The sequence below is a fragment of the Struthio camelus genome, chromosome 8 (assembly GCF_040807025.1).
Source record: "Struthio camelus isolate bStrCam1 chromosome 8, bStrCam1.hap1, whole genome shotgun sequence".
NCBI classification, from domain to species: domain Eukaryota; kingdom Metazoa; phylum Chordata; class Aves; order Struthioniformes; family Struthionidae; genus Struthio; species Struthio camelus.
The window spans coordinates 35,435,808-35,448,222 of record NC_090949.1 but is presented as its reverse complement, the minus strand read 5'-3'; the positions used below and the strand labels follow the sequence as shown (position 1 = coordinate 35,448,222).

The 12,415-nt window shown below is 43.5% G+C and overlaps 1 protein-coding gene across 17 annotated transcripts in view; it reads left to right on the top strand.

Annotated features, from left to right (window-relative positions):
* DOCK7 (dedicator of cytokinesis 7) overlaps positions 1–12,415 on the top strand; it is a 110,569-nt gene that overhangs the window by 79,278 nt on the left and 18,876 nt on the right. For 10 of the 17 annotated variants that reach the window (XM_068953408.1, XM_068953407.1, XM_068953402.1 and 7 more), the window contains 10 exons: positions 856–1,025; positions 1,842–1,996; positions 3,029–3,211; positions 3,690–3,825; positions 5,043–5,139; positions 7,591–7,687; positions 8,841–8,975; positions 9,647–9,799; positions 11,123–11,281; positions 11,554–11,654. In XM_068953408.1, the coding sequence (XP_068809509.1) occupies positions 856–1,025; positions 1,842–1,996; positions 3,029–3,211; positions 3,690–3,825; positions 5,043–5,139; positions 7,591–7,687; positions 8,841–8,975; positions 9,647–9,799; positions 11,123–11,281; positions 11,554–11,654 (1,386 nt within the window). Of the gene's footprint in view, positions 1–855; positions 1,026–1,841; positions 1,997–3,028; positions 3,212–3,689; positions 3,826–5,042; positions 5,140–5,581; positions 5,600–7,590; positions 7,688–8,840; positions 8,976–9,646; positions 9,800–11,122; positions 11,282–11,553; positions 11,655–12,415 lie in introns of all 17 variants that reach the window. The other 7 variants (XM_068953404.1, XM_068953403.1, XM_068953397.1 and 4 more) reach the window with 1 other exon arrangement.

Sequence of the window (12,415 nt, the reverse complement as noted above, 5' to 3'; positions counted from 1 at the left end):
GACTGGTTTGCCTACAGAAGCAAATAGTTATAGACTATATACGTGCTATTTGCTCTGTGAGAGTTTTGCCGCTGCGTCGTGGCCGAGGGAACTGAAAGGGGCAGAGCAAGCTCTTGGGAGATTCAGAGTTTGTGTTTTTAAGGCATGAGCACGGAATAGGCTCAAGCAAGGCGCCCTGTGAAAGAGAATAGTGTTTGGGCTCTGCCATCTCCTGCATCTTAATAATGGAGGAGGCCATTTTTTGGATTTTTTTTTTCTTCTGCCCCTCCATTTCTTTGCTATTTTATAATTAGAAATATTGGTCTGCAGTCTACTGTTGTGGTTGAATAACTGCATGGGGGTTCAGGGAGGTGAAGTGGAAACTTTCTGATGATTTGGTAAAAGGGATGTTCTGTCTTAAGAGACTGTTGCTCTCTGTAAATAGTGTTAGATTGAAAGAAAAAAGAGTGCTGTGAATAGTTTCACTAAACCCACTGTCCTCTCAAGTGTCTCTCCCTCTCTTCCGTATTCCCCAAGTTCTCCTAAACATCCTTCAGTAGACTTGATACTTTGGCGTACCGTGTTCTTGAAGGGAAAATGTGAGAGCCTTCACATTATATTGGGTCTGATTACGCACATCAGCAAAAGATTTTTGTACATTTTATATGATACAGTCAAAATTACTCCTGAGCTGCCAGCCAATTTGCAAAAGCCAGCCATTTGTAAAATCCGTGGGAGAGCAAGGAATACTGTGTAATGATAGTTTATGTCAAGTTAAAAATAAAAGCCAGGATTTTTTTAAAGCCATTTAGTTACAAAGTATCATTTGCTTTGAAGATATTAACTAATCTGTGTGACCCAACTCTCTTTTAACAGTTTATTTGGATTGCATAAGAAGGTCATCAATATGGTACACAATTTACTGTCCAGTCACGACTCGGATCCGCGGTACTCTGACCCACAGGTAAAGGCCCGGGTGGCTATGCTGTATCTACCTCTGATTGGCGTGATCATGGAAACCGTGCCTCAGCTTTATGATTTTACAGGTATTTTATGTTCTGTGCTTTGAGTGTATTTTCAGTTGCTCATAAGATTTGGTTGTTTTTATTCTAAAACTGAACAACCAAACCCTTTACTGTTGGATGGGATTGGTACTATTTCTGAAGTTTGATAACTTTGACATGTTTTCACATCCATTTCCTAAACTGCAAGTGCAAAATGTATCCTCAGTAACTCTTAACAGCCAAAAGCTGCATTTGCCAACTTGTTTGCATGAAGTGAAAAACCAGCATTGCATTTTAGTTTACTTTTGGCTGGTGAATGTATACGTCTGGTCAGCCTCCCTCTATGTCTCTGACCTGTTTAAAAAATCATCTCATATACTGTACAATTCTCATAACAATTCCAGAGGAGATAAGCAAAGTTCCTCCTCTTCCTTTTAGTATGTGCTTCATCAGCAGTGCTTTTCAGGTCTGCTGTACACAGTGTCCTGAAGAGCAATGGACCTAAGTTATTTCATATCAGGGCAAGGGAATCATCTGGAATTGGAGTCTTCATCTAAATCTTTTGAGTTCAATGAAATGATAAAGCTCCAAGGAAAGATTTGGGGTGAACTATTCAAAGGGGGTAAGGTCAGAAGGATTCTAGGTACCGAGGTGGTTTAGGTCCCTTTTGAAGATTGTTACCGTTGCTTTGCATAGTTTCAAATAATAGTCAGTTCTGTTTACTTGCAGGACCATATGAGTGTGATGTATTTTGGTTTGCACTCCCAGACGGTTCAATGAAATTGGCACTGTGGAAGGGCGCTGGGGAGAGAAACTTTGAATTTGGGGATTAACTGGGATGCGTGTGTTTCTCGGCAGAGAGTCACAACCAGCGAGGGAGGCCAAGCTGCGTCGCTGTTGAAGATTATGAAAGCGAGGGTGGAAGCATGATAAGCCAGACGGTTGCCATGGCCATTGCAGGAACATCGGTCCCTCAGCTCACTCGGCCCAGCAGTTTTCTACTCACCTCATCGGTACAAAGCTATCCCTCCCTATTCCTTGACCCTCAGCCTGTGTCAATAAGCAAATATTTACATGTGCACGCCCTGTAGGCCTGATCAGTGAGCAGCAGGGACTGATAGCAGCTTGCAGGTGGGTTTTGCACAGGGAGGCAGAGGGTGAAAAACAAGGCAGAACAGATCGCATTTGCATGGGGCTGTAAGCCTGTCTTGGAGGGAGTATAATAAAATGCCAAACAGGGATAAAAATCAGCAAAGCTCAGAAAATGGAAGAATTCTCTTTCCTAATAAAGTTTCTTTTTCTGAAACAAATCTGATAACAAAGTTCTGTGAAGTGCAATAGTCATTATAGGTCGTTATAGGTTCTAAGCCCTAAGCAAAGATTCTTACCACATCCAAATCCCACGTGGCTGAAAACATAAGTGGGTCCTTGCTCTCTGCACTGGGAATCTCCCTGATTCTAGTAGCAGGCAGACCCTTCCTTTGCTCTCTCCTCCTCCCTGCACTCCTGCATCAGGACCCCATTTTTCTGGGTATTACGTGCACTCAGAGTGAGACACTGGTCTAGAGGAGGCCTAAGTACTTACATGAGAGAAATGAACTTGGACAAAAGAGAGGATGATGGCACAGAGACAAAGGTAGCAAAAGGTATACAAAACTCCTCTGATTGGATTCCTGTTCGGTTTTCTCTTCTTTCTATCAATGAATGGAGCCTCTCTGCTTCACTATTAACTTGCATGGAGGTTATTAAAAGTCATGTTGGGGCAAGTGGACCTTTGCTAGCTGAAAATGAAAGTCATTCATGTAACATCATGAGCTTGGTTTCAGATGTGTTGCTGCAGCTTTATTCTTGTGGCTTGAGTGTCTCTGTTCTCCACTGAGTTGTTGGGTTGGTGAAGAGAAAGGTATATCTCTTAATCATTAGTAAAAATATCTGTTCACCTTCTGTTCCTGTCTGGTAATTACTTAGCCCAGGGTGGTAGCTGATGTTTGAAGTGTCTGGACCTGAAACCCAGTGTGACTAAATGTCTTGACCTCTCTGTTTAGAGTGGAAGGCAGCACTCCACCTTCTCAACAGAGTCCAGCCGTAGCCTCTTGATCTGTCTCTTGTGGGTGCTCAAAAACGCAGATGAAAGTGTCCTGCAGAAATGGTTCACGGACCTGTCAGTGCTACAGCTCAATCGCCTGCTGGATTTGCTTTATCTCTGTGTATCCTGCTTTGAGTACAAGGTACAGCAGTCTGTATTGTTTAAATCTCCTGAAATTCCTTCTAGGGCATGCAGAGGAACTCCCGTCTTTTGCACAACTCTGAAATGGCATTTCCTGCCCTCTCCTAAGTATTTCCTGTATTCATAATCCTGAGGCTACACGTTTCTCTGTAAGATCTCTAGCCTTCTTCCACATTTATTTAGCCATGCAAGTGACTCTGTCTCCTTTCACTTCTAATGCAATATGTGCCGCTTGCTACTCACCGGGGAGCTGCTGCAGGAAGTGGGGGACAGTTCTTGGACATTTTTACTTACTCTCAACAGAAAGAGTTTCCTGCAATGGTGCTGGAGTCTGGGTAGACTATTTAGCTAGCAGCTAAACCTGTATTCCTTTCTTGTCGTATTGTCTTCATATAGAAAAGATATTTTCACTTGTTAATCCTCAGAATATATATCAGTTTGAAAGATTCTTCCATCATTGTCTCATTTGAACCTTGCAGGGCAAGAAAGTGTTTGAAAGAATGAACAGTCTAACGTTCAAGAAGTCAAAGGACATGAGAGCCAAACTTGAAGAAGCTATCCTGGGAAGCATAGGAGCAAGACAGGAAATGGTCCGAAGAAGTAGAGGACAACTCGGTAAGTAAAGATGTATCCTGTGCTAGCCCCTTTTCCAAAACACTACCGTTCCCATCCCCAGTGAGTACTCGCACCCTTTTGTGACGTGGGATACTACACATCAAGCGCTCCAAACAAAGAGCCCCCAAGGAAGAAGCTGTTTGCAGTTTGCAGCATGCTTCCTGATTCTGTAAAATCCCTGCATCTTTCTTAAGTTCCATCAACAGGCCATTTGTTACTTGACCGCTTTGGTTATATGTGGTCATGTGTTATTTGTGGGACCTTGTTGCCTGAACTTCTTCCAGTGTAGCATCTTTCAGAGCCACCCTCCAGCATGTGGTGTGCAAAGGTCAGAGTGGAAAAAAAACCCTGTCTGATCTTGCATTTGATCGCTCTGAAAATGCCTGAGCACTTCTGCTAAAATGATGCTTGAAATATCCAGCAGTTTGGGTAGCGAGCGCCCCCTTGTGATGACTTTTGTTCATTTCTTTTGAGAGTAAGATTGGAAGTGATTAAGAGAAGAATCAGGAGAATTGGGTTCTGTCTCCTACTCTGCCACAGGCTTCTTCACAAGTGTAAACCAGTCATTATGGGCTAAGTTGAATAGATATATAGAGGTACGCCTCTAAATTAATGAATTATTTAAGAGAGAGATGGGAACCTTTTGTATTTTTTTTATCTGGCCTCAGTGCTTCAATTACTGATCTGGGAAACTGCATAATGAAATTCCCCTGCCCTCCCAGGAGTGAGAATAAAGATGTAAAAGACTGTGAGGTGGGAAAGGGTGTCTCAGTACCACCTTCAGAACATCACTGCATCTCAGTTGAAGACAGCAATAGCAGACTGCTGAGAGTCGCCAGACTCAGGCTCCTTACGTAGTCCAAGGAGGGTGGACCAGGTGCTTCTCTTAGCGTCCCTGGTAACTACGTACCATTTGAGTATCTCAGCTACCTCTCTCAATTAGCTCTGTAGTGAGCTGGCATTTGGCAGCACATGAAATGCTATGTGTTGCTTATGGCTCTCAGATGGAAACTACTGCAGTGTAAGGCACCTCTCATGTCACTCTCAGCAATGATAGAATTAGGGACCATATAAAGATCTTGGGTGACTACCACAGCCCTTAGGCTGTAAGGAGTCATGGCTTGCTGTCACTTCTCACTTGTGAATACATCTAGAGTAGCCACTCATGCAAAAAACTAACTGTAGATGACTGCTGTTATTTTAATATTATCCTGCAGAGAGAAGTCCTTCCGGGAGCGCATTTGGAAGTCAAGAGAATTTGAGATGGAGAAAGGATATGACTCACTGGCGTCAAAACACAGAAAAGCTTGACAAGTAACTCTGCCTTATCCTTCTACATTAACAATGTCACAGTTCCTTTAAGAACTCAGGGTATCTCTCTCCATAGGAGGTCAATGGCAGCATTCCACTTGGGCCTCATGTGAGCGAGTTTCAGCCCTCAGTTGGAACAGGGCTGGCTGTGTGCAAATAGCTTTCAATCTGACACTGCCTAACTCTCTGCTTTTCCACTTTACCTTGCTTCCTTAGTATTTTGAAATGAGTTTTAGAGACTAATACAATTCATTGCCCTCTTAAAACCCTGTGGTAAGCTGTAATTTAGAGAGAAGATCCATTATCAGTATTTTCAGATAGCATATATATCTCATGTCCTATTTCCTTTATTCCATAAGAGCATTCTGGAGTTGTCAAAGCTTGCTTTCCTTTCCTGTCCTAATCCATCACTTTGATTGTTTTTCCACATGTGCTGTGCTTTTAGAAGCCACAAACCAGCCAGGTACTGTAGCATTGATGTGCAGCTCTTAAAAATTGCCATTTTGTACATATGCAGACTTAATCATCACAGCACGGTTTGTGATGCTTGGCAGAAGTTTTCAGTGTGTGTGTGCAACTGGTTGGAATGAGCTCTTTTTGCCTATTACACCCATTTCCTTTAAAATTCCCTCTCTTGTTGTGGTTTAATCTGGAAGGCTCAGGAGCTGTGTTCAGGCTTCGCTATGCACGTTTTCTGTTTTCTCAAGTTGCAACCTGCAGTCTCCATCCTTCCAGCAAAAGAATTGTTCCTAATCCTAGGAAAGCAAACTCAGCCCAAGTGAAGCTCTGAAGAACCTGGGGAATGGGGTTCTCAGAGTCTTGGATGGAGGGCGGGCCAAATTTCAGCCATGAAGACAGACTGACACTTCCTGGAGTTGAAAGTACATCTTCACAGCTTCTAATTGCTTTGTCCAACCCAAGAATGTAACCTCTTGTTATGTCAGGTAGTGACTTTTTGTCCAGCACTCTGATCCTGTTCAGGCACTGGGAAAGCCAAATAAGCAGTGTGTTTCAGCCTCCTGATAAAAGTGATGTAGGTACAAATTTCTCCTTGATACAACTCCAGACCTCTGTGGACAGAGTTACATCAGATTAAAATTTGGCCTTCAGGACTCATCAGTTCACTGTTGGCGCTTGGTCCAGGCCCTCTTTTCTCCCTGGAAGGACCTCACATACATGTTAAATGGCTATGGAAGACTGTGATGGTCACAGGATGATCTCTCTTCCCCACAAAATAAACTGCTCAGATAACTGCACAAACCTGCTCCTTAACCTGTAGTTGCTCATTCTGAGCCTCGGTCCGTCATGCACAACTCCTACATTTGCAGCCATGGTGCTGCAAATGTGTTCTGCATCCACAGGTAGAGTGTGACCCTTTGAAATCTAATGTTAGGAGAGCTCTTTTATGGCAAATTAAGCAAGATTGTTGTTTCACACCAATAATTCTGCACAGCTAAATGCAGGTGGCATTATTTTATGTGGGGCCAGGGCCCACGCCTTCATATTCTGGCGATTTAAGGGTAGGTAATAAGAGTGTGACCCAGCTCCCAGAGCAAGCAGCATGTGTGGGAAGCGGAGGGGTTGCTGCAACAGAGGTCTAGGAACACTTTTCAGCCAAGTCAGTCACCATCCCATATGCTGCGTGTTTTGCTTAGATTCAGCCAGTTCGCATGGGTCACACCTTGAGTGTAATTTGACCTGGCATAAGTATGCTAGAGATGGCACCTGTGTAGGGCATGCCATTGTTGGATGCTTCAAATATACTACTGGATCTTTGCGAGATGTGTTCATTTCACTGAAATGAAGTGGTTACCGCTGAATTCCTGGGAACACCAATATAAATGGGTGTATGAACTTAATCAGCCTTTCCAGGAAAGCGGATGCCTGGCATATAAGAGCAAAATTGTGTAGTTTTCTCAGAGAGGAAGCTATTCTACAAAAACTGTAATGTAATGTAGTGTAAAAGGACAAAGATCACACTCTCAGAGTATGCACTCTGCACCAGAATCAGTCTAGCTGCCAGGATCAGCAGTGCAAAAATACTAGCTCGTGTAGCACCACCTTGTGTCCATAGCCTCTAACATAAAACTGTATGTTCTGTTCTTGGTTGTGTTGCTGCATGCCTTATGATGCTACTAAACCGGTTTTGGGCTGGGCTTTGATGCTAAATTGTTGTTATGTTCCTAGGAGGGTAATGAAGTGTCAAAAAATAGCGTGGTCTCTCCTGAGCATGATAAACGTAAATTGTGTATAAGTTTGTATATGTAAAAAACAATTATTTCTTCTTGTCCTCTTAATGGATGCACTGAAATATCCTTGTAGTGTTGTCCAGTACTAAACGTGTGCATTGTAACTGGAAGTTTCCTGCTGATGAGAAAATGTTTTTGACAGGAGAATGTGTAGGCCTACTTCTTAAACAGAATGTAATTTTATTGCTTTCTTTTCTCTGATTAGATCAAGGGCGGAGATAGAACATGAGGCACTTATTGATGGAAATCTTGCAACAGAAGCAAATCTGATTATTTTGGATACACTAGAGATAGTTGTCCAGGTAAGGGTGGTAAAAGAGTAGCAGAGACGTCGTAATAGCATCAGGATCATCTAGCCAGGCAGCAGTTTGTTCTTAAACAAAATCTTCTTGCCTTAACTTAACTGCCTGAACACTATCGGAACTGTTCAATTGTGATGCTGCAGAAGAAAGGATACCTGACCACAGGATGGATCATAATGCCTTTCCTAAACCTCAGCTGACAACAGTCTGATTTTAAAGTACAATAGTTTCCTTCAATCTTTTTAATGTTGTGCCCTTTTGGTAGTGTAAGCAATGTTTATTCGTAAAACTGGTTAATGAACTGTAAAAATTCTGGAGTCTTGCCCTATTCTAACCGACTCCTCTAATTCCTTTCCATATCTGCCTCAAGTCATTCAGTTCCAGGTCAGTCTCCCATATCTGTACCTCAATTGCAAGATGCAGGAATGCTTACAGGCTCCTTTGTCTGGATACGCACTGCAGCTGTCTCCTTACTCCCTAGTGGCGAGTGTGGACACATGCCAGTTTTCTCCTTTGCTTTCGATAGAAATGAAACCTGGACACTCAGGCTGGAAGGAGGCAATAGCACATTTATCACATCCAGCTACAGAGAGAGCTGGGCCCCAGGAGCCCTCTGGCAGGCACCCACTACAAAAGCTAGATGTAGCTTGAAGGAACCATGACTTAGGGTCTTCCTGAAGCCAGTTGTGCCCTGCCTCTGCAGCCCACTCCCCTTTTGCCTCAGACTGTTTGAATGTTAGCAGGAAGCTGCCGCTGCACTTCTCAGGTGAAACTTGACTACCCGTGGAGTAAGAGATTGATCCCCTCTAGGGCTTCAGTGCCGATAGGGTTTAATTCCAGCTTCCTAACTTTTCCAGGAATCCCAAGGGGTTCACCTTGCACCTGAATAATCCACCCAGAGGCCAGCTACAATCTCTTCCTTTAATAGAGCAAGGTCCCAAAAGACCAGAGCCTTATGAGGTGGACAGCACCATCATTCCACAGGCTTTAGTGCCTGCAGTTCATTCGGGAGCATCACTGTTGCGCAGGCCCAGCTAAGTGGGTAATTTGCCTGTGCCAAAGGGTTTTTCAGACAAAGTTATTCTCTTCCCCTCTCTCTCACCCAGGAAGTTTGTTTTTGCTCATGTGAGTCTTGGTTTACTTTTGACTGCAGACTGTTTCTGTGACGGAGTCCAAAGAAAGTATCCTCGGCGGGGTGCTGAAAGTGCTTCTGCACAGCATGGCCTGTAACCAAAGTGCACTTTATCTCCAACACTGCTTCGCCACACAGAGGGCTTTGGTTTCAAAGGTGAATTCTCTGCAGATGCTATAGTATGTCCCGAGCGGCAGTGATGGTTAGGCTGTTTTGTTTTTGTTCCTTTGCATTGGGGTCACTTCACCAAGCACTTATTATTTTGTGCAGTATTAATTTTCAGGAAATGTGGTGAGGGAGCGGATAAAACCTGGCTAGTTTTCGTGATCGATATCTGTATTTATGTACTTTGGGTTTGATGACTATTTGCAAACCTGTGCGAGTTCCTGCTGGCCAGCTGTAAGCTGGCAAAGGTACCTGCTCAACAGAGAACACAAAGCACAGGTGAAATTTAGACTATGAATCTCAGGTAAAATTAATTTATTTTCTTGAGCCCATAGTTTAAACAATTTCCCTATTTCTGCAGATGTACTGGAAATAGACTTGAATTTTCAATCTGAATTTATGGTAAATCAGTCTAAGAATGTAGGAGCAAGGTATGTTGGATGATGTAAAGTGAGTTACCTTCTAGTGCTGCCGGTGAGTTTGCTTTTGCCTCACTGGAAATGTGAAGTGATATAAATTAGCGTCATTCCTCTCAAAACAGAGAGGATTGGATTTCCTCTAATGCTAATGTATGCTCATTGCTGAGGATCACCACAGTCTTTTTGCCTTAGCGTTTGTTTCTGGCTGTCTGGGCAGTGGTTTTCTCATGCGCTGTTTTTCAGTTCCCTGAGCTGCTGTTTGAAGAAGAGACTGAGCAGTGTGCAGATCTGTGCCTGAGGCTCCTGAGACACTGTAGCAGCAGTATCAGTACAATACGGTCACATGCGAGCGCCTCTCTTTACCTTCTGATGAGGCAAAACTTTGAGATTGGGAACGTGAGTATCTTGATGCACTTTACTAGGTTCTTACATGTGAACTGGTTGGGGACTGCTGTATGGAGCGCTGTGGCTGCAGGAGAGCTCACCATCCAAATAAGCATGATGTTCACAGGGAAGAGAGGCACGCGTTAGCAACTTTGCCTAGCTCGTAATCTTGCTTTACCTCACATTGCTGCTCAGTGGCGTAGCAGGAGTGTCCATTCTCCAGTGTCAGAGTCTTAGCTGTATGCCCAGAATCTCTTCGGAGAGCCAGGTGTCTCTCATGTCGTTTTATGGAAAGATGTAAAGCCCTGCCTGGAACATCCACTGTAGGAGTTTCCAAAGTCTTCAGTCAAACAGCCGACTTGTTTACTGTTTGCTATACGTATAGACCTGTTTTGAGTACAGGCCTCATATGAGAAGTGACCGGAAACCCTATTGCCCTGGAGAGCATGACAATAACAGCCTCTGTGTTGCCTCTCCAGTCAGAGTCTGTCTCTATTTTGTGTCTCTGCCAATTTAAGGGACAGCTTGCACTCAGGGGGCTATTTGGAGGAAATCCCCTCTGCCCTGCCTACACATGTCTCTGTGTGAGAGCAGAAACAGCTATGCAGCCCATCTTGTGGCACAGCTAGTGTTTATGTCCTTTCTGAAAAGAGTTGTGTTAGTGCAGGTGAGTTAGAGCTGCTGGGATTTGTTTTCACTCAGATGTTATTTACCTCTAATTAGACCTTAGCTTGACTACTAAGTAGTCAATGAGTACTTCAGATTGTCAGGAAAATTGCCAGCATTAACTCTTCCAGTTCATGTTTTACTGGCAGCCTTGTAGTTGTGTATTGCAAAGTGCTCCCCCAAACATCTTTGTTTACTCTGCTTTGGTTAGAGCCCCCCACACTGAGTAGCAGAGCTGGAGGGACCCATTGGTTCTGGGCCCAAGGCCTGTTAGCTAGTGGATTGACAGCAGCAAGTCAACAGGGACACTCTGGCTTTTAGGCTTGACTAAAATAAAACATAAGTGTCTGGAATGAAGTCTATGTTCATGAGAAGTTGAGCATCATCCTATTTAGGGTGCTTGAAAAGAGAGCAGGGAGGAGGGAAAATGGAAACTTGTTGCAGGAGGACCTTAAGCTGGAATTTAATAATGCTGTCATCAGATTATGCAGCCAACAGCATCAGAAATTTAAGGTAATTTGAGAATCTGAGTTTTCACAGAATCAGGGGTAGAGGATGGATCAGGTGTCTGTTAGGAGGAGGATACAATGACCAGAGCACTGATGTTGCAGCACACTGCTGCGGTAACTCTGGGTTGCTGCAATATAACAACATATTTCTCTGTTGTAGAACTTTGCCAGAGTGAAAATGCAGGTGACCATGTCTCTCTCATCCCTGGTGGGGACGTCCCAGAACTTCAATGAGGAATTTTTGCGACGTTCCCTGAAGACTATTTTGACATATGCTGAAGAAGATCTGGAACTCAGGGAGACAACATTCCCTGATCAGGTAAGAGAAATATCACAAGAGAAGTGGAATTTAGTTCATTATCAGGCTGTTCTTAAACCTCCATCTATAGCTGAGGTTTGTGTGCATTCCGTGAAAGAGGTGCATAATGGTTTTTTTTATGACCTACGTGTATCAAGTTTAGGTCCTTTATTAACGCTGACAAAAAAATCTTTGAGCAAACGCGCAAAGATTGAGAGCGACTGTGGTCCTAACACAGCGGTATTTAGCTTGGCTCCCATTGACAGTTCCTTATAGCACTATATTTGTTATAGGTCCAGGATCTTGTGTTCAATCTCCATATGATCCTCTCTGACACAGTTAAAATGAAGGAGCATCAAGAAGATCCAGAAATGCTGATTGACCTGATGTACAGGTAGAGTTTATAACTGTTGCACTGCAGGGACAGTAAATATCAGTGCTCCACATGATGTTTGAACAAAGCTTAATACCTACTGCACTTCCTGTGTTTAGAGCCTGAAATACTGTATTGCTATGAGCTTTGATTACTCTTTCTTTTTAGTAGCAATTGTTTTACTTTGAACTTAAGCATGTCATCCACTGTCATCACTTTTTGTGATTCACATTTCACCTGAAGTCAACAGGCTACTTGCTTTTCGGATGTGGGCTCAAATGCTGCTCACTTGAGCCCTTATACAGCTCGCTTTTTGAGTAATTACACTGCAGTTCCCAGTCTCAGTGCTCAGGGACCACTATACACAGAGAGCAGTATTTCTCAGGCTGTATCTGCACCCTAAGCATCCTCTTATTCCACAGGCAAGGGCAGGAACAACAGCTGCAATTGCTTGCAGCTGTGACCAGCCAATCTAGGCAAAGGTGCCCTTCAAGATACTTGTTACTACCAAGGAACTAATGTAGTCCTTACAGTTTGTCACGTCTGTCGTGTTTGAAGGTAGTATTGATAAGCTGCTTTGGCGTTTATCCAGCTTATCTTGGATAAAGGGAATTTCCGTTCCCCAGCAGTCTCTGACAATCTCATCCTCCACTTCAGCACGGACATCTGTCCTTCCCTGCCTGCATCAGGGAAGACTTAAGGATCTTCCAGGACGTACTTGTACAAAAGGCTCTTCAGTGATGGTACATATAATGGTCTCCATATGCAAAAAGGATTTCTTA